The sequence below is a fragment of the Cervus canadensis genome, chromosome 22 (assembly GCF_019320065.1).
Source record: "Cervus canadensis isolate Bull #8, Minnesota chromosome 22, ASM1932006v1, whole genome shotgun sequence".
Taxonomy (NCBI): Eukaryota; Metazoa; Chordata; class Mammalia; order Artiodactyla; family Cervidae; genus Cervus; species Cervus canadensis.
The window spans coordinates 47,613,025-47,635,751 of NC_057407.1; the positions used below are offsets into that span (position 1 = coordinate 47,613,025).

The 22,727-nt window shown below is 40.5% G+C and overlaps 1 protein-coding gene across 2 annotated transcripts in view; it reads right to left on the bottom strand.

The window, feature by feature from the left end:
* OXSR1 (oxidative stress responsive kinase 1) overlaps positions 1 to 21,111 on the bottom strand; it is a 106,338-nt gene extending 85,227 nt beyond the window's left edge. Inside the window, exons 1-2 of one of the 2 annotated variants that reach the window (XM_043442339.1) lie at positions 20,694 to 21,111; positions 3,198 to 3,310 (exon numbers count right to left, since the gene is read on the bottom strand). In XM_043442339.1, coding sequence (XP_043298274.1) covers positions 3,198 to 3,310; positions 20,694 to 20,763 — 183 coding nt within the window. In that variant the 5' untranslated portion in view covers positions 20,764 to 21,111. Of the gene's footprint in view, positions 1 to 3,197; positions 3,311 to 20,693 lie in introns of those variants that run through there. The other variant, XM_043442340.1, reaches the window with a different exon arrangement.
* Between the last annotated feature and the right edge of the window lie 1,616 nt (positions 21,112 to 22,727).

The window sequence follows — 22,727 nt, forward strand, 5'->3', positions numbered from 1 at the left end:
TCATCCTAGAACTAACAACTTTTCCATCTATAAAATTTTGACAGAATTTGTGTCTTTCTTTACATTGTTATTCCCTGAATTTAGAATCTCAATATCTCTTTGTGCAGTCCAGTGTTCCTCAACCTATGAGATCCAACTCATATGGGTCATGAAACAAACTTAGCAGATCACATTAAAAAACAGACAAAAACAGGATAAAAAATCATAGTGCATTCCACATAATATAATTAAGAACTGTTTTATGAAAATGCCTCATTACATTAATATATATATTTTATCAACACATTCGTAACGTTATTAGATAATATGCTATCCTTTGCTGATTTTAAACCCCTGCCCAGCAGGGTCTCCCTCTGTGCCTCTTCCAAGTCTTCCCAGCCCAGGTGGCCCAGGACACAAACATCTCCACAGAGGCCTCCACCTTCATAACAGGGAGTTCGCATCTACCTTGCACTTCAACAGAGCACTCAAATTTTTCCGAGGCATTGTCACACTCTGCCTTCTACAGCAGACAAGAACCTTAACTCTTCAACCAGATGGTGAGCTTTATGATAGAAGAAAAGACATTTTAAGCCTCTTAATGGTCCCCTCAGATGTCTGTCTGATGAAACTAGTCCAAGCATTTATCGAGGAGAGAAAAATCTCAATCACCTGCATTCTATGCCTTTCTTAGAGCCTGTGAGTAAAATCTCTGGAGAAAATAGATGTAGTACTATGTGACAGCTGATTTTGTGATCACACTTTTTGCAAAGGTTGCTAGACAAGAAAACATTTTGACAAGAGAAAGGAGCAATATACCGCCTCCTCACTAGTAACTGTCACACACAATGCACACCTGTAATTGGTTTACATCAGTATTCTCTGGAGAACCCAGAGTATCCTTTCTGCATTATAATGAAGACAGTTTTGAAAAAAAAATCTTACAACAACAACATCAAAAGTTGAGTATGCTGAGCTGATAATTTTTTTAAAAGATAAACTGAAGGCCTTTGTACCTTTTAGATACAGAACCACTGGCACTTAGATCTCAAGTCCTAACACTACCACAAATACCACAAATCAGGCATTCTTCATATTTCTGATGCTTGTTCAAGGTTGAGTGGAATCCTACCTGCATATGCACCAATTATTTTAAAGTTACTTTAAATCACTTTCCCCCATCTTTACTATTTGTTGATTTGCAAATACTATATATGCAATGTAAAGAGTTCTGGAATATATGGGCAAATTTTATAAAGGTCTAACCAAATTTCTTTCCTTTTACTAAGCTATATCAAATTTGCATTCCTCTAAAAGTAAGGCCCTAGTGTAATAACACAAATATTACTTTCAAGAATGTCAAATCATATTTGAGAAGAGATGCTCTTTACACTTTTGAACTAAGATTTAATCATTTTATTAGTATTTTATGAAGTGAAAAAAAATAGTAGACTTGAGTCATAAAAACCTGATTTTTTAGTCCAGACTCTGTTGCTTATCATGATTTAATTCCCTCATCTACGGAGTAGAGCTACTACCTATCTCGCAGATGTTCCTGAGGTTAAGGTACACTTTAATGCCTAGTACTGAAAAGGTGTTTGCTATTACTGTCACATGAACTTAGTCAAGTTATTTAAACTTTGAGCCTTAGTGCTTTAGTCATAAAGTAGTAAATAAAAAGACTTTGATTCCTCTTTATACCATCCTTATGGATTGTGAGGAGAAGGCAATGGCACCCCACTCCAGTCCTCTTGCCTGGAAAATCCCATGGACGGAGGAGCCTGGTAGGCTGCAGTCCATGGGGTCACTAAGAGTCGGACACGACGGAAAAGTAACTGGCAAATGATAGGAATTCATATTGGACTTTTCAAATTCCAGTGTTAATACATGGATTAAAAATACTGTTTTTCTTTAATAAGAATTAGTTTACAATTCAGGCATCTTTTATGATCCCTGCGGTTCACATGTCCAAGTGGTGCTCTAAGGTCCTCGCTGGCAGCTGTAAACCTAAGTCCACCACGTAACGTTTCAATCAGCACCTCCTTCCGAGTGCGTGTTCCCTCACCAAACAACTCAAGATCACTCTAGCAACCCAATTCTTCAGCCTCTGCATATGCATTACCAATTCCTGAAGAATACATCTGCCCCATCTCCTGAAAATTTAATATATAATTATATTATCTCTTTATCACAGTTATACTACAAATTAAACCCAATCTGGGACAATGGAAAAAAATTCTGGACTGACAAATCATCCCAGTCCTAGTTTCTGCCCTTTCTACTATAACTGTGCATGATCTTAGAGAAATTATTTAACAATTTAACAATATTAATTCACATTTGAGGGGTAGTTTATGGTTTTCCAGTACTGTATCATTTAATCTTCAAGAAAAACCTCATGAGGTATACAAAGCAGAAGCAGATAGATATACTTCCATTTTAAGCCAAAGAAGTTGAGGATTTGAAAAATCAAATGATGTGGAAAAACTATCCTATTTCGCTTGCTGAATACTTACTACATACTTAAAACTACTCTAGGTGTCATGGAGTATAAAAGAACTGCCCAACAATCCCTGTGTTGATGGTTCTTAACACCGCAGAAACCTCATACAGCTGTAGATTCTCGGGGCCCCCTTTCTTCTCCCTGACTCTTGGAGGAGCCAGTGCTGCCAATGATGCTCTCAATCTGCATCAATGGTCAGAATGCAGATTGGTCCCACGTTCCTAGAAGACCAAAGCCTTTTAAAGGATGCTCCATTTGACCCAGAAATCATAATTGCATGATACTATTTTAAAGAGAGAAAGAAGTAGGCAAGCATTGTTTATAACGATAAAGAGAACACAAAAATCATTCAATACCAGAGAACAGGTTAGATGAAATATTCCACAGAACACTACATACATATTGAAAACTACATTCGTATTTATAGGCATGGAATTCTATGATAAATTTTTTAAAGACAAGAACAAGTATATGACATTATCATCATAAAAATACAAAGATGACTAAATGTGCACTTACAGCATATTTAGTGTCAATCTCACAATGAGAGAACTGTAACTGATTTTCTTCCTTTCTAGTTACTGGGATTTTATAAATTTTACAATAAGCAATACTTGTTAATGAAGAAATCACAAGTTTATTTTTAAAAAAATTAAAAATTTCAAGTTATTTCCCACTCTAACATGAGTATACAAGAAATATGAGAAGTGCATACCAGGAGTTCATCCATGCTAGTCTGACATTTCTCAAGATTTATCCGTTTGATTGCCACCTTCTCCTTTTTAGGGGCACAATACGCTGCTTGGACCACAGCCGTTGCTCCACTCCCTAAAGATAAATAAATAAAACGAGTAAATAAAAAGACAGTGATTAAAACAAGACATTTCTGACTCCTACACAATTTAAGGGCACACAATTTAAACAAAAGAATAATTCTTAACTTGTTCAGACAACACTCAACAACAGATGCAGAGAAACACTCTGAAAAGTAAGGTTGTCAGTAAAAGCAAAAGCCTTGACCATTCATAGAACTATCAATAAATACCAGCACACATACACAGAAATAAAAATTGTTAGACTTCTAGAAGTTCTAGAATATTATAGTATAGGCTCACATTTCCCTGCTCTTCTCTTCTAAATACAACTAAATATCATAGAAATAATTCAACAGACAATCATAAAGATAATCTGAAACAGACAATCAGAGAGGTAGAAAGAAGTAGACAGAATAGCTAAGGACCCTTAGGATGTGTGGAAAAGCATCACTGTGAGCTCCCTGGGTTTTTCTTTTACCTCCTACCTATCCACGAGTGGACACCAGAAGAGCCTGCCTCCTGGAACCACCAACCAGGATAGAAAGACAAATAAACAAACAAATGCGAAACATCCTTTCTGGACAAACTACTGTGAAAGGGGAAGCTCAGTAGTGATCTATCTAGAAGATAGATTTCTCAATCCCCATCGGGACAACCCAGCCAGGCCACAGCATCAACATCAGCAGCGTCTGCACCCCACATCCAGAGAACAGTAGACCAGATGCACCAAAGGGACAACTAGTTCCCTGCCCCCACACCCGGGGTGGGGGATGGGGAGTTGGGGGAACTGAACAGACACCCATCGGTCAGTCCAGGTAACACCTGTAGAGATTAAACAGGAGTCCCTGCAGGGCCAGAAGAATAACGCAGAGGAGAACAACACTGCCAGAACTCTGAAAACTCAATTATCACAGGAATTACAGAGCTCACAAAAGTAGGCCAGGACTTACACACTAAGCCCAAGCAGAGTAACTGCCTACTAAAATAGAAATTTTAAATAGGATCAGAAGTCTCCTAACATTAATATCCTAAACGTCCAGAATATAATTTAAAAAAAGAAAATCACATTGTCACAACAAGAGCCAGGAAAAACATACTTGAATGAGAAGACAATCACACTGATGCAAACACCAAAATGAATCACTAGTTGGAATTTCTGACAAGAATTTTAAGCAGCCATCGCAAAAATGCTTCAATAAACAGTTAAGAATTATCTGAAAACAAATTTTAAAAATATAAAAATGTCAACAAAGAGAAGTTTTTTTTTTTAAGTACCAACTGGAAATTACACAACTGAAACATATAATTTCCAAAATTTAAGAAAAAAAAAACCTTGCTGGAGAAAGCTCAATAGAAAAATAAAGATAACATAGGATAAATTTAGTGAACTTCAGGATAAAGTCAATAGTTTTACTCAATTTAAAACAGAGAGACTGAAAAAAAAAAAAAAGAACACAGCCTCAGGGAGAAATGGGATAACAGTAAAACCTCTAAAATCCCTGTGGTAGGTAGAATAATTAACCAACCCCCACTCCAAAAATAACCACATTCTAATCCTTGAGACTCATAAATGCTAACATAAATGGTAAAGACTTCGCAAATGTTATTAAATTAAAATAAGGGTGGAAAGATTATCCCAGATCATCTATCTATCTAGGTGAGCTCAATGTAATCACAAGGGTCTTTACAGAAGAGGCACAGGAGTGTCAAGTCAGAAAAGGTGAAGCAATGAAAGCAAAAGTCAGAGTAATGGGACCATAAGCCAAGGAGCAAGTACTGATACATGCAACAACATGAATGAACACTGAAAACACACTATGTGATATAAAGCCATCACAAAAAAACATATATTCTATGACTATGAAATGTCCAGAACAGGCAAATCCATAAACACAGAAAACAGATTAGTGGTTACCAAAGGCTAGGAGAAGAGAAGAACGGGAGGTTACTGCTTAATGGGTACAATTTCTTTCTGGGGTGAGGAAAATGATCTGAAATAAGACAATGAAGATGAATGCAAAACACTGCAAATATACTTTAAAAAAAAAGAAAAAAACCCACTAAATTTTATACATAGAAATGGTTCGGTCAATTCAGTCGCTCATTTCCTACTCTTTGCGACCCCATGGACTGCAGCACACCAGGCTTCCCTGTCTATCACCAACTCCTGGAGCTTGTGCAAACTCATGTCCATCGAGTCGGTGATGCCATCCAACCATCTTATCCTCTGTCATCCCGTTCTCCTCCTGCCTTCAATCTTTCCCAAAATCAGGGTCTTTTCCAGTGAGTCAGTTCTTTGCATCAGGTGGCCAAACTATTGGAGTTTCAGCTACAGCATCAGTGCTTCCAATGAATATTCAGGACTGATTTTCTTTAGGATGGACTGGTTTGATCTCCTTGCAGTCCAAGGGACTCTCAAGAATCTTCTCCAACGCCACAGTTCAAAAGCATCAATTCTACGGCACTCAGCTGTCTTTACAGTCCAACTCTCACATCCATACATGACTACTGGAAAAACCATAGCTTTGACTAGATGGACTTTTGTTGGCAAAGTAATGTCTCTGCTTTTTAATATGCTGTCTAGGTTGGTCATAGCTTTTCTTCCAAGGAAAGTGTCTTTTAATTTCATGGCTGCAGTCACCATCTGCAGTGATTTTGGAGCCCAAGAAAATAAAGTCTGTCACTGTTTCCACTGACCTGATGCAATGACCTTCGTTTTTTTGAATGCTGAGTTTTAAGCCAGCTTTTTCACTCTCCTCTTTCACTTTCATCAAGAGGCTCTTTAGTTCTCCTCACTTTTTCCCATAAGGGTGGTATCATCTGCATATCTGAGGTTACTGATATTTCTCCTGGCAATCTTAATTCCACCTTGGGCTTCATCCAGCCCGGCATTTCACATGATATACTCTGCATAAAAGTTAAATAAGCCGGGTAACAATAAACAGCCTTGACGTACTCCTTTCCCAATTTGGAACCAGTCTGTTGTTCCATGTCCGGTTCTAGCTGTTGCTTCTTGACCTGCATACAGATTTCTCAGGAGGCAGGTCAGGTGGTCTGGGATTCCCATCTCTTGGAAGAATTTTTCCAGAGTTTGTTGTGATCCACACAGTCAAAAGCTTTGGCGTAGTCAATAAAGCAGATGTAGATGTTTGCCTGGAACTCTCTTGTTTTTTCAGTGATCCAATAGATGATGGCAATTTGATCTCTGATTCCCTTGACTTTTCTATTTTTTTTAAATTAAGTTATTTATCTTAATTGGTCCCCTGCCTTTTCTAAATCCAGCCTGAACATCTGGAAGTTCACGGTTCACGTACTGTTAAAACCTGGCTTGGAGAATTTTGAGGATTACTTTGCTAGTGTGTGAGATGAGTGCAATTGTGCAGTAGTAATTTCAGTACTGACCATCTGGTGATGTCCATGTGTAGAGTCGTCTCTTGTGTTGTTGGAAGAAGGTGTTTGCAATGACCAGTGAGTTTTCTTGGCAAAAACTCTGTTAGCCTTTACCCTGCTTTATTTTGTATTCCAAGGCCAAACTTGCCTGTTACTTCAAGTATCTCTTGACTTCCTACTTTTGCATTCCCGCCCCCTATGATGAAAAGGACATCTTTTTTTGGTGTTAGTTCTAGAAGGTCTTGTAGGTCTTCACAGAACCGTTCAACTTCACCTTCTTCAGCATTAGTGGTTGGGGGATAGACTTGGATTACTGTGATATTGAATGGTTTGCCTTGGAAATGAACAAAGATCATTCTGTCACTTTTGAGATTGCACCCAAGTACTGCATTTCCGACTCTTTTGCTGACTATAAGAGCTACTCCATTTCTTTTAAGGGATTCTTGCCCACAGTAATAGATATAATGGTCACTTGAAGTAAAATGGTTAGTTTTATGTTATGTGACATATCTTGATCTCTTTTAAAAAGGGAATACAAAAGAAAAAAAGGGGAATACAACTAACAACTTTAACTCATAATTCAACAACTTAGAAAAAAATAGAAGCAGGAATATTTTCCAGCTCACTTAACGAAACCAGTATTATAAACACCAAAACTATACAAAGACGTCACAAGAAATAAAAAAAAACCTACAGACAAATACCTCTCGTGAATTCAGCTGCAAAATCCTTAACAAAATATCAGCTAATTGAAACCAGCAACAGAGTAGTATGTATTCCAGGTATGCTACTTTGGTGTAATATTAAAAACAAACAAAAAGCAAACAGTGTAATACACTACATCAACAGGCTGAAGAAGAAAAGTCATAAGATCATATCAATTGATGCAAAAAAGATTTTTTAAAAATCCAAGAGCATTCATGATTTAAAAAAAAAAAAACCTCTCAGTAAACAAGGAATAGAGGGTAACTTCTTCAACCTCATAAAGAACATCTACAGAAAAAAGTTACAGCTAACATCATACTGATGAAAGACTGGCTTCCCTTTAAGATTGAGAAAAAGGCAAGGATGTTCATTCTTATTACTCTTTTTTAAATATATCACTGGAAGTCCTGGACAACACAATAAAGCATGAAAAAAAAATAAAAGGCATCCAGATTAGATTGGGTTTCCCTGATGGCTCAAATGGAAAAGAATCTGCCTGCAATGCAGGAGACCCAAGTTCAATCCCTGGGTCAGGAAGATCACCTGGAGAAGGAAATGGCAACCCACTCTAGTATTCTTGCCTGGAGAATTCCATGGACAGAGGAGTCTGGAGAGTCCCAGTCCATGAGGTCACAAAGAGTTGGATACAACTGAGTGACTAACACTTTCACTTTCAGATGAGAAAAAAATAAATCTGATCCTGTCTGTAGAGGTCATGACTGTCCACGTAAGAAAAGCTTCTAGAACTAATAAGAGAGCTTGGCAAGGCTGCAAGATAAAAGATCAACCCACAAAAATCAACTGCATTTCTAGATACTAACAACAAAGTAGAAACCAAAGTCTTAAAACACAGTATCATTTACAAGTTCCCCCAAAATGAAACAAGAACAAGATCTGTATGCCGAATATCATAAAATACCAAAGAAAACAAAAAAGACCTAAATATTTGGAGAGATACCATGTTTGTGAATTAGAAAAATCAACATAGTAAAGATGTCAGTACTCTCCTAATTGACTTCAAACAGGTTTAATGAAATTCCTATTAAAATCCTCACAAGGTATTTTGTACACACAGACAAACTTATTCCAAGGTTTTTTTTTTTTTTTTTCATTTTAAAATGTATATGAAAAAGGAAGGCCCTCAAATAATCAACAGAATAGTAAAGAAGATGAATGAAGTTGAAGGATTCATACAACCCAATTTAAAGACATAGTATATAGTTACAGTAATCAGGACAGTATGGTGTAAGAAGAGGGACAGATAAACAGATGCATACAGATCAGAATAGAGAACCCAGAAACAGACTCACACAAATGTAACACAGTGATTTTTGACAAAGGTACAACAGCAATTCAACAGAGATAGGATAACCTAACAGAATGGCTAAAGTAAAATTTCTTAAAATTTTTAATTAATTTATTTTTGGCTGTGCTGGATCTTCATTGCTGCTCAGGCTTTTCTCTAGTTGTGGCAAGTAAAGATCCCCTTCCAGGGGATCTTCCCGACCCAGGGATCAAACCCAGGTCTCTCATGTCTCCTGCATTGGCACACAGGTTCTTCACCACCTCAACTTTACATTTTCTTTACTATTCTGCGCACACTGGTGCACAGACTTCTCACTACAGTGGCTTCTCTTGTTGTGGAGCATGGGCTCTAGGTCATTTGGGCTTCAGCAGCTGTGGCACATGGGCTTAGTAGTTACGGCTCCCAAGCTCTAGATCACAGGTTCAGCAGTTGTGGCATATCAGCTTAGTTGCTCTGCAGCATGTGGGATCTCCCTAGATCAGTGATCGAACCTGATCAGGAATCAGGTATTTCCTGCATTGGCAGGTGAATTCTTTACCAGGGAGGCCCTAAAAAAATTTTTTTAAAGTGATAACACCAAATGCTGATGATGACGTGGTAAAACAACATTATTATACATTGTAGGTGGAAATATAAAATATGGTATAGCCACTCTGGAAAATAGTTGGATCATTCCTTTTAAAACTTAAAAAAAAAAAAAAGAAATGAATTTGTACAACTTGGCATTTATATGCCTGGTATTTATCTGAGAGAAATTAAAACATGTTCACACAGAAACTTACATATAAATATTCACAGCAGCTTTACTCATAATAGCTAAAACCTGGAAACTACCCAAATATCCTTTAATAGAATAATGGTTAAACATATGGTACATCCACACAGAGGAATACCACTCAGTAATAAAAATGAACAAACTGTTGATATGCACAATTACTTGGATGACCTCAAGGGCATTACACTGAGAGAAAAAAGCCAATCTCAAAGTTACATATTTTACGACTCAATTTACATGACACTCTTGAAATAACAAAAATATCAGCAATGGAGAATAGATTAGTGGTTGTCAGGGATAAGGGATGTGGGTAGACAGGTTGTGTGTGCATGCCTGCTTCCATTGTGTCTGACCCTTTGCGACCCTATGGACTGTAACCTGCCAGGCTCCTCTGTCCATAAGGATTCTCCAGGCAAGAACAATGGAGTGGGTTGCCATTACCTCTTCCAGGGGATCTTCCAACCCAGGGGTCGAACCCAGGTCTCTCATGTCTCCTGCACTGGTATGCAGGTTCTTTGCCACTAGCGCCACCTGGGAAGCCTGGGTAGACAGGTTAGGATGGCTATAAAGGGGTAGCCTGAGAGACTGTGTGGTGGAATACAGTTCTGTATCTTGAATTTAGTGGCAGTTACACAACCATGAAAAAGTGAAAGTGAAGTCGCTCAGTCGTCTCCAACTCTTTGGGACCCCGTGGACTGTAGCCCACCAGGCTCCTCCGTCCATGGGATTCTCCAGGCAAGAATACTGGAGTGGGTTGCCATTTCCTTCTCCAGGGGATCTTCCTGACCCAGGGATCGAACCCAGGTCTCCCGCATTGCAGGCAGACACTTTAACCTCTGAGCCGCCAGGGAAGCCCAGTAAGGTAGCATCCTATACACACACCCTTTTCCCTTAACAGTGTCCAGTGCGACCCCATGGACTGTAGTCCATGGGATTCTCCAGGCCAGAATACTGGAGTGGGTAGCGTTCCCTTCTCCAGGGGATCTTTCCAACCCAGGGATCGAACCCTGGTCTCCCACATCGCAGGCAGATTCTTCACCAGCTGAGCCACCAGGGAAGCCCAACCACACACCTGTAATAGAAGTGCACAGAACCGTACACACATGCACACAAATGAGTACAGTACACAGATAGTTAGCTATGAGTACGTTCCACAGACAGCTAAAAAAACCCTGCCTAAGCTTCAATCCATCTGTTCATCTTAATAATCTTCACACTCCATTTGCACAATATCACTCCTCAGATACTAAACCACAGCCACTACTTGATACTGTACTTCCTGACAGTGCAACACTTTAATTTACTTTCCATATCTCAGATGCAATTTAGTTTATCCCCATCTCCATGCCTCTGGGCAAGCCATCCACCTTGTTCCCTACATATTAACCCACACCTCCCCCTCCTTTTAAAGAAAGCACAATTCAAAACTCACCTAACTTCAGGAAGCTCCATGGAAAACATACTTAGATTCAAACTTTAGCTCCACTACCATTAGCACAGTAACTCTGGGATCTCTATATGCTTGGAAATACTAGTGGTAAAGAACCCGCCTGCCTGCAGATTCAGGAAATGTAAGAGACGCAGGTTCGACCCCTGGGAGGGGAAGATCCCCTGGAGAAGGCCAAGGCAACCCCCTCCAGTATTCTTGCCTAGAGAATCCCATGGACAGAGGAGCCTGGTGGGCTCTAGTCCACGGGGCTACAAAGAGTCGGACACGACTGAAGTGACTTAGCAAGCATCAAGTGAAGCAATGTTCAATGAATGTCATTATTGTTCATTTATTCACCTATTATCTTAGATGTTTAACTGTCAAAAAACATAGCTGTAAAAAAAAAAAAAAAAAAACATAGCTGTGTTCACCCAAGAATTTGGCATAGGGAAGGTTTATTATGCTTCTAGAGTATGTGAATCTTTATCAAAATACGTGAGGATAAATTATCCTCACCAACTCCCCATCTTCACCCATACCATTTAAATTGTAGTTTTTTCCCATGTTTTAATCACCAGTTCTCCTGCACATACAGCCTTGGACAGAGATGAACTGTAAACAGTAAAAAAAAAAAATGTGCAAATCATTAAAACTTTCCTCCTTCCTCTCGATTCTCTCATCTTCTTTCCAAATAAAAAGGTAATTTCACCAAAATGTTGACAAAAGAGGGTATAGGGAAGAAAAATATTGAAAGCATGTTGCATTTTATATGATACATTCTACTCAAATTTGCATTTTCTTAATGTAAGTACTGTGCGATACATATTTTCTCTTTTTCTTCTTTAGAGCAGGTTCCTTCATGAGGAATTTTTCAATCCTTAAGTCTACTTATTGGATATCAACCATCATTTTTTCTTAAACAGAATCAAATTAGAAACCATCAGGACACATTGCACATGTCTGTGCTTAGTCGCCCGGTTGTATCTGACTCTTGGCGATCCCATGGACTGTAGCCTGCCTGGCTCCTCTGTCAATGGGGATTCTCCAGGCAAGAATACTGGAGTGGGTTGCCATGCCCTCCTCCAGGGAATCTTCCCAAACCAGGATCAAACCCAGGTTTCCCACAGCGCAGGCAGATTCTTTACCATCTGAGCCACCAGGGAAGCCCAAGAATACTGGAGTGCATAGCCTATCTGTTCTCCACGGGATCTTCCCAACCCAGGAACTGAACAGGGATCCCCTGCATTGCAGGCGGATTCTTTATCAGCAGAGCTACCAGGGAAGTCCATATTGCACATAGTAAAAGTAAATATTATCTATCAACTATACTTCAATAAAATTAAAATGCAAATATCATCTTGTAGAACTTTTATCTCAGTGTAAATACACACGCAAATATGTAAATGGTATCTGTTAGGAATGGTTTAGCCAAAGTGTGAAAGTTACTGTTCTAATGCCCTCAAATAAGCACTGGCCTAATATGAAGAATAATATGGTGGAAAATAATTGTAAAACAATGTAAGACCATTTCCAATAAAGCATCTTAATTCAGAAGTTCACTATTTTTATATATTGTCCATCCTCCATACACCAACCCCCAGGTCCCCTCTCTTCCACTCTTCTGTCCTCTGGTTCTTTAACTGCTGTATTAGTGTATATTACATACCAGAATGGATCAAAGTGCAAAATCATGACTGAGCTTTCTTCTGAAATCCTTCAAACTGGGTGATGTTATCCCTTGAGACAGAAAAGGAGCTGCCCAAAGGCATGAGGGGAACTAAAAAAATTTACTTCCAGTCTCTCTCCACTTAACTAGATCCTGAAATAAAGAGTAAGCAAAAATATGGATTTATTCCTACCTGTGAGGAAAAAATAAGTCAAATGAACCAAATCAACTGCAGATATTTTTCCCCCAAAATTCTGACCAACCATCACTATAACAGATAGGTATTATAAAGATTTTAAATATTTTTTAGTAAGGGTTTACACAGCCATTAAAGAGTTAGTCCAGGCTGGTCATTCAGAAAGATGACTAAGGCGTTTTCACCTGAACCATGGAAAGCACAAGAATAAACAATTTTGTAAACCTTTTTCTCAATCAGCCTTCTTGTCAGAGTCATAGTGAAAATTAAAACTCCTTTACAGAAACACCTATAAGGGCAGTCATTATCATAAAAATCATGCTTGTTCTCCATACAAAGATGAAAATCAAGTCGCTTTGCCATATGCTCTGAGTAACTATTCAAGCAGCCTGATGGTTTTACAATGAATCATCTCTTTTGTTTACTCTGGTGATCTCTATCTCAATGGATAGTAACCCCATCTTTCCGGATGCTCCTGCCAAAAAATCTTGGATACTTCTTACATCTAACCCAAAGGCATATCTCTAACTTCAAAATGCATTATACCAGCATCTGACCACTTCTCATCATCTCCATTACTACCTCTCTCCCTGGGATAACCTCCCCTTCTACCCCCATACCCTCACAACACTATTTTCCACCTAGCAGCCTAGGTAATCCTTTTAAAACTTTATGTGAAGCAAAAGCCAGGACTTGCTAGGCTTCATACCATCTGATAGCCAGGACCATCCATCCCTACCACTTTACTTTCCCGACCCCTTCAACCTTGTTTCCCTCTGCTCCAGCCACCCCTGTCTCCTTACTCCTTAGTCACATAAGCAGCATGTTCCTTCTCCAAGACCTTTGCTCCTGCTGTTCCCTCTGCTTGGAACAAACTTCCTGCAGATAACCACAACACTCACTTCTCCACCTCCTTCAAGTCTTTCCACAAAGGTCATCTTCTCAGGAAGGCGTTCCTTGACCTACTTAAAACTCATCTCTCTCCCCAGGGGTTCCCATCCCTTCCCCTACTTTTATTTGTTCTTCATCATCACCAGATTATAAAGTCCATAAAAGAAGGGATTTCTGTCTGCTTTGCTGCTGTTATCTCTAGCATCCAAAATAGTGTCTAACACACAAGAGGAAGTAAATATTTGGTGAATGGATTAGTCAATCGAGTAGTAGCATACATTTTCAAGAAAAAAAAATCTGCTCACTTGAGGTAGAACAAACACAAAAATATCATAAAAATCATGCTTGTTCTCCATACAAAGATTTCATGGGCGTTACCTCATTATTACCGTCATGAGCATTGGTTAACATTTATTGAGCTCTTACTTTGTGTGCCAAATGCTACGCTGAGCACTGTTTACTTGCATTTTTTTTCCATATAATTCTCACAATAATTCCATGAGTTAGGTATTATTGATCTTACAAAGCAAGGCAAACAAAGGTAAGACAGGTCATTAATTACTGAGGGGCACAGAAGGGCCTAGAAACCAGAACTACATGATGTTTCAACACCATGCTCTTGACTGGTGGGCAACTGTCTCTTCAGATTAAAGCTAACATTTATTAACTGATTATTACGTCAGGTTAAATTACTTACTTGCAATGTCTTATTTAACTATTTTAATTTTAAAAACCAAAAACAAAAAACACAAGGCCAACATTTTTAGTTGCCTATCCAACATATAATTTTCCCTTCTTTGTTTTTTTTTTTTTTTTGACTTGTGTGGGTCACAACAAATTTTTTTTTTTTTTTTAAATTTCTTTTTATCCCTTCTTTAAAAACAGATCCTTGACCTATTTTGTCTGAAGTAATAATGTGCTGGATAAAAAGCGTCATTTCATTTGCAAATGGCCAAATGACACAGTTCTGCCCAATAAAATGGAAATGTAAGTCACTGAGTAAGGCTTCCAGGAAAGAAAGCCCTTTGAAAGGGAACCACCTGAGTTGTCATGTGACTCTGTCCTTTCGCCATATTTTTCTGGTCTGGAACACAGGCACAAGGCTAGGGGTGGAACAACTATCTTGCAACTCTGAGAATGCGAGTCACGTGCTAAGTGAAGGCTTAGCACCCAGGCTGCCACCTCAGTTTTCCTATCATACAAAGGAGTCAAAAGAGTATTTTACTAAGCCACTATTATTTGTTTTCCATTACAGAGAGTCAAGTGCAATCCCTATTTGATACAACCCTATGAGGTGGTTGGCCCAATGTGGCTTCCTGAAAATGTTACCATAGCAAAGTCTTCCAATCAGGGGAGAAAATACACTAACCATTAAACATCACTCTATCAACGGAATATTATGTCTTTCACATTAATAGAGGAGCTACAGGTGGGATCCTGCAATCTGTACTTGGTAACTGATACTTTAGACATCAAAGGTGTAGCTAGTGAACAACTGATGAAAATTTAAAAGGCGGGGAGATAGTAGAGAATAAATTTAGTGGGATGCCTTCACCAAAGTATCAAAGGTTGGTGAATCACACCTTACTAAAAACAGATCTTAAAGAACAGTTTTCTAAACCTAGGCTGAGGTAAACACTAAATATTTATTGAGATTTTTCAAAATGCATGATAACAAAAGCAACATGGCAAAGCCTTTGTCAGACTGATTTCCCACTTTGCCAATACATTGTACTGTGGGCAATATAGGGCCTTACACAGTATACTACCATGTCCAGAACAAATCCCCAAAGCCATCTGAACTTGAATGAGATCTGGAAGTAAGAAAAAAAAAGATTCAGTGATGTTCCAAAAAACATTACAACAGATTCAAAATACTACAAGATTACAAGCGTTAGAAGACTTCAAATCATGTAGTATTTCACATTTTATGGCAGTACCAAAAAGTAGGAAATGGAAGAAGGAGAAAAAAACAAAGGGATAACAATCATCAGTATGGAGTAATAAATACGAGCTAAAAGCTTCCTATAAACAATTACACTTGTAATTCCATACAACAGTCCCAGTGACATATGTACCATTATCCCCATTTTACAGACAAAAACCTGAAACTAAAACTAATAAATTGCCCAAGATCAGATGGGTAGCAAGAGGTAAAGCCAGGATTTGAATCCCAGGTCAGTTCAACCCCGAAGTCCATACTCTTACAGTTGCATCAAGTACAGCAGAACGCCTGGTCAGAAATTCTAACACAACAGTAGAGACTAGGAAGGAGTGCAAAAACACTGAAAAGATGAATGATTATTGTGAGATTAATACTACATCTTTTACAAGTAATCATACTTAAAGAACTTCAAACCCTTGCCAAAACATGCTTAAGATAATAGAATTTTTTAAAAGGAAGTCCTTTGAATTCCCAACCTATACTTTTTTATTATGTTCTAGGAAGGGAATTTTCTTTTCTCTATAGGATTCTGCTAGAAAATGAGAGAACAAAACAACATGAGACACTAACCCCACAAATACAGTTCTAAGAAGCACATGTAAAAAAAAATTATAGTTCAAATAAATATACATTTTGATAAAAAAGGAGATACCATTATATTGTTTCCTTAAAATAGAATCTTTGAAAACAGATATTCAAAAGATTCCCTCAAGCCTTTTTTTCCAGACTTTGATCATTTGTTTCCTGAAAAAAAGAGAGTATAATCTGGAGAAATTACAAAAATCCATTTTGAAAACTACTTAGAGCTTATTACAAAATACTGTATTTCAAACATTTCAGCATGGAAGCAAAGTTAGAGTAACTGTACAGTGTTTTATTGGCCCCTGCTGCTTGTGCTAAGCTGTAGTTCAAGGAAAAACTTTTTTTCCTCCCTTTTGAGAAGATGAAGTGAGACACAGTGTATGAAGAGTGGAGTAGTGGAAGTACGTTAGGAACTTCTAGGAACTCATTAACAAGAAAGAAAACATCTTAAAAATGACAAAACAGGATACGCAAAAGAGAATAAATCTAACTAAAAGGGTTATCTACAAAAAATCTGCTCCAGTTTTTTTTTTCCCCCCATTGTAAGGATATTTCCTTTAAGGTGGGATGATGACCACCATCTTTCAGTTACTTCCAAAAATCAATCAAAATGCAGATGCAAGGACAAGAATCCTGGATTAGGCAATAGTTGGACACCAGTACTAACTGTGCCCATAACTAGTTCTGACTTTGGACAAGTCATTTTACCTTTCTATGTCTGTGTCTTTGGGATTCCCAGGTGGCTCAATGGTTAAAGACTCTGCCTGCCAATGCAGGAGATGCACGTTCAATTCCTGTATCTCCTGCACTTATAATATCTCTAAGTCTTCCATTGTGGCTCACACTGTAACAAATCTGCCTGCAATGTGGGAGACCTGGGTCTGATCTGTGGGTTGGGAAGATCCCCTGGAGAAGGAAATGGCAATCCACTCCAGTATTCTTGCCTGGAGAACCACATGGACAGAGGAGCCTGGGGGGGCCACAGTCCCTGGGGTCACATGACTGAGTGAGCATGCATGCACGTGTCTTCATCTGTAAAACATTACCTCATGCCTTACAAAAAACTCAACTCAAAATACATCAGGGGACTAAATTTAAGGGCTAAAACTATAATACTTAAAAGAAAACATAGGAAAAAAATGTTTGTGATGTTGGGCTAGTTAAGATTTCTTAGATACAAGACCCAAAGCACAATCAATAATCTCTACCAAAATTCAAAACTTTCATGCTTTAGCAGACACCATTAAGAAAATGATAAAATTGGGGGGGGGGGGGAGGAAATGCTGTAATAAGGGAATTCCCTGGTTGTCCAGTGGTTAGCACTTGGCTCTTTCACTGCCATGGGCCACTTTCGATCTCTGGTCAGAGAACTAAGATCCAGCAAGTCCTGACTCCCTGCTGTCCCACCTTGCCAAGGAAATGAAAAGACAGAGTAAATATCTGAAATCGCGTATCAGGTGAAGGACTCATATTCAGAATGAATAGACACCTAACACTCACACTCGCCTCTATAATTTAGTGAGAAGAGAACAACCCAGTGGACAACCCAAGCCGGAAAAAGATTGGAATACACATTTCACCAAAGAAGAGATATGAAAAGCTAATAAATAAGCACATGAAAAGATGCTCTCCATCATTAGTCATTAAGGAAATGCAAAACAAAAATCACAATCAGATATACTTCCCATCCACTAGGATGGCTTTAATCAAAAAGACAGACAACAAATGCTGGCAAAGATGCAGAGAAACAGGAACCCTCATTCATGGCCGAAGAGAATGTAAAATGGCACAGTCACTTTGAAAAATTTGTTCCTTAAAAAGTTAAGCATATAATAAATCTATCATGTGACCCAGCAATTCCACTCAATAAAAATGTAACATGTTCACCTGAAGATTTGATACGAAATGCTCACAGCAATATTATTCAAAATAGGCAAAAGGCGGGAGCAATGCAGTGACCATCAAGTGGTATCCAATAAAAAGGAATAATGCACTAATACAGGCAGCAATATGGATGAACCTCAAAAAACATTACTCCAAGTAAAAGAAACCAAACACAAAAGATCACGTATTATATGATCATATTTATGGGAAAATGTCCAGGAAAGACAAATCTATAGAGACAGAAAGTAGATTTGTGGTTGCCTTCGGCAGGGGGTGGGAACAGGGAGTGACTGCAAATGGACATGAGACATCTTTTTGGAATGATGGAAATGTTCTAAAATTGGATTGTGGTGATGACTGAACAACTCTGTAAATTTACTAAAAAAAAAAAACACCCAAAAAACTATAGTACTGTACAGTTAAAACAGGTGGATTTTATGGTATATAAATTGTTTTTAAAAATGAAAAAATTTTATTCTATGTGAATGAAGCAAAACACAAAACACTATATATTATACAATCCCATTTACATGACATGTCCAGAAAAGGCAAATCTATGGAGTTGGAAAGGTTTGCGAATGCCTGAAACTGGAGGTAGGAACAGGGATTAATTGTAAACAGGCACGAGGGATCTCACCGGGGTGATGAAGATATTCTAAAACTGGATTATACTGATTGGTGCACCACAATAAATTTACTAAAATCATTTAATTTTACACTTTAAAATGGGTTAATTTTATACTAAAAAAAAATGGGTGAAATTATATCTCAGAGTAAAGTTGTTTTTAAAACTAAGGTGGTCAAATCATATGAGAGTTCCTAACTTTTGGAGTGAGAAGATGACTAACCCTATCCCAGAGGGCTGAGCCTCCCTTTTGCTCACTCACAGACACCCTATTGGTCTGAGAATAGCAAATCAACAAGTTTCTAAAGCTCTGGAGCCTTGTGCCACCTTAATACCAAAAGCATTAACAACCACAATGCTACTCTCCACCCTAGAAAGATGTACACCTTACCAGAAAGGTAAAGCAAAATTCCTCTTCTAAAATGATAAGAGACCCCTTTTCCTTGCTTTTTTAGACATCATTTTGGAGTCTCCCACTTAATCCCTTTTTTCAATATGAAATTCTGATGGAGTACTCAGAAGCAATCTTTAGAATGAACCAGTACAGATCAAAGATGCAGCATGTAGTAAGGACCAGATCCATGAAGCAACTTAAGGAAAAAGACTGGATGTCTTCACATAAATCTTACCCCAGATTTGTTCTGATACAAGAAGCAAGTGGGGAAAAAAAAAAAAAAGAAATGTGACAAAGTTTCTCTAAACACTGACACAATGCAATAAACAGTCACTCTCCCCAACCCCCAAGACAGCTAAGGAGTTTTCAGCCACTCTTTGTTATAAAACTAATTTAGAACGGGATGCTGATCTAGCAAAGCAGACAATCTTCTTCCTCCAATACACAGGGGTCTGCTGACCCACTCCCTTTTGATTTCTAAGATCACTAGATTATTGTTGTCCAACAAATACTCCCCTTATCCCCAGTCCCCACCCTCCCCCAATCACTGTGCCTCTCTGAGAATTACAATTCATGTTTGTGCAAGCTTTGATCTCTGCCAGCTGGTATTCCCAGACCCCCTTCAAATCCATTCCACACACAACAGCCAGACCCATAGGATCTTATCATGTCTCTGCTTGAAACCCTCCAATAACACTTAAAATTTCCTAGGCTGAGAAGGTCCCTAAAATCTGGCTCCTCTCTTACCTTTCTAAGCTTACCAGTCTTCTTTCGGGTCCTAAAACACATCAAGCTTTTCCCCTTCTCTGGGGCCTTTGCATTTCCTCATCTCTCAGTAAGGAACAATCTTCCCTTTGCCCTCAAGACTCTTTCTCATCCTTCAGCGCTCAACTTCCATGTCGACACCTCAGAAAAAGCATCTTCCTTGAAATGGCCCCAACCAGGTCTCCACGTTACTCTCTCTCAGAACATCTTGCTTGTTTCCTGGCTAGCACCTGCCAAAACCTGTAATTCTTTTTATTTGCCTACTTATTTAATGTCTACCTCCCTGGCTGGCAAGTCAATTCCAAGCAGTCGTAAGTTGGTCTACGTCGCTCAGTGCCGTACCTGCAGCTTCATCTGGAGAGGCTCCCAAGTTCCACCCGAGCAATGCCTGGCACTTCCCGGGGGGTTCTCACGCGGATGCAGAACTGAACAGAAGCACCTTAACCTATCACCCCATAAATAGATGACCGAGCCCCCAACTGCAACACCCCATTCCTCGCAACGCCTTGTAAAGGCCTGTCCCACATCTTCACTTTTCTTTTTTTCCTCAGACACATCTGTGGCTCAGGTTCAAACATCTGTCGCCACACAAATCTCTGACGAGCCTCTCAGACCCCACCCCACCTCGCCGCATCGGCGCGCCTCTCAAAATCCCCTCCACGCCTTGCAGGAGCTGCACAAACCCCGAGCCTCACCCACGCGCCCTACCAACCCCCGGGCCACTCGAGCGCCCACGAATATCTGGGAGTCCTGCGCTCCCCGAACTCCCGCGGGACCCCACGTTCCGGCGTGTCACCCGCCGCCCAGCGCGGCGCCTCCCCCTTCCGCGGCGCCAGCTCTCACCTATCACCTCCTGCAGCTCATAATCGTCCCTGTTGATGGACCAGGGCAGGGCACTGGAGTCCTCGGTCATGACGGCGGCACGACACTCGGTCTTCCCGCAAACTCACTGACCTCTCTCTTCTCCTCGCCGCGCCTCTCCCCACCCCCAACCGCTGCCGCCGCGCCCCCACCAACCGCCTCGCGAACAGCCACGGGTCGGACGGCGCCTGGCGCTGGGTGGCCGCGCGGCAGAGCGGTGGGGGGCTCGAAGCACCCGCGAACCTCGCCTCTTTGCTCCTCTGCCGGCCGGCACTCCCCTCCCCGGCCCAGGTCCCGGCTTCGGCCTCCACGGCAGCAGCGACAAGAGCTTCGCCTGGGCCCAGCCCCTCTGTCCCGCCCTCCACCTCAGCCCCACGCACTGGCCAAACTTTCCCTTCTCCCTCCACCTGCCGACACGCAGCGCGCTGACGTCACCGCGTCGGGCATGCCCCCCACCTCGGCCCCGCCTCCAGCTGCCATTTCAAGTGTGGCTGGATAAGCAGCGAGCAAGAAGGAAGCCCAAGGAAGACGAATTTGATAGTGGAAGGGAAGAAATACTTTGAAAGGAGTTCAGCAAGGGCATCGGAAAGCCAGAAAAGAGCCGAAAGTAGCAGAGGTAGTAGCCACACTAAACATGGCGACCAAAGGGCAACCTAGTGGAGGGGGCGGAGCCACTTCTGGCGGCGAGGGCACGTTGCCGTCTCCGTCGTCGCATTCATTGGCTTATTTGAGAAGGAATCAGAACGGCAGTAAGTGGATGTGGACGTCAGTCATAAATTAGTCCCGCCTCCACGCGCTCGGCGCGCTGTTCCGCGACAAGGCTCCAGTCCCTCAAGATCACGGGTACGCTACTCGCTTTGCACCGTTCTCCCAAGTGACGTCGCCACGTAACTGTCACACCCCCGAGACGTGCGAACGGCTCCGCAGGGTGTGGAGAAACCCGAGGGAGCAGCTGGGTGGGGTGGCCTTGCGGTGTGGACGACTGCCAACTGGAATAAAAGGTCTCGGTCCACGGGACAGAGTGGAACCGGAAGCTCGCCTCGTGACGACACTTTTTTCTAGGCGGAAGTTATTTCTACAGCGCCCGGCTCGGCCTTCCCTGTAACTTTACTGGATAGGGAAGGTGTTCTCTCCGTTCTCAGCTTTGGAGCTCAAATGATCACCTGTCTTGGGGCCTTGGAAGGTTGCCGTTTTTTCCCTGGGGCAACTTGGGCCATTAAGCTAGTGCTATTTGGCTCAGCAGATTCGAGGTCATGTCAAAGACCTTGGCTTTTGTGTGACGTCATTGAACTTCAATTTTTCTCAGGTTGTCCACTTAGTTCCTTTGGGGAAGTCAATAAGATGAAACTGAAAGCCTTTGGTAAAATGGAGTGAGGAGTAGCCACGTGGATTGGGCTAGGTTTGAAAGTCTTCTCAGTTGGATGTCTTTCAGATCAATAGTAGTCATTATGAAAGACATCTTCACCCAAGCCCTTCCAGGCACCGGACGCCCTGTGCAGGAAATCCAGCAACCACGAAGCCAAAGCAGTCAGCTAGGAGCTGCAGCCACCAAGTTAGCACGTTTCCACATTCTTGGTGGATTAGAGAATGTTTCAGGAGGGGATCCTGAAAAGCTAATATGACATAAAACAGGTGTAAATTGAGAGGCTAGAATATCCCAGTCACAGAGAAGTGCCAGAGTTTCCAAGTTTGAAAGCATAGCACAGGCATTACTGTAAAGATTGGTTTCAGCCGTTGACTACTGACACCTTTATTGCCGTGTGCTGCGTTTTTCTTTTTGCAGAGAGAAGGGTGGGGGTCAGATCTATCAGGAGCTAAATATGATGATAAAGATTAGAGGTCTCAAGATTTGTACAATAGAAAGATCCATAAACTAGAGATTCTTAACTTGGGTTTATTGGCCTTGTGGACCATGAACAGCCTTCAGGTTTGTGGGGGTTTTGTGTTTTTTGCACGCCTTTAAATTCTATGCAGAATAGTATATACTTCAAGGAGAAATTTGACCACCTTTTCCCC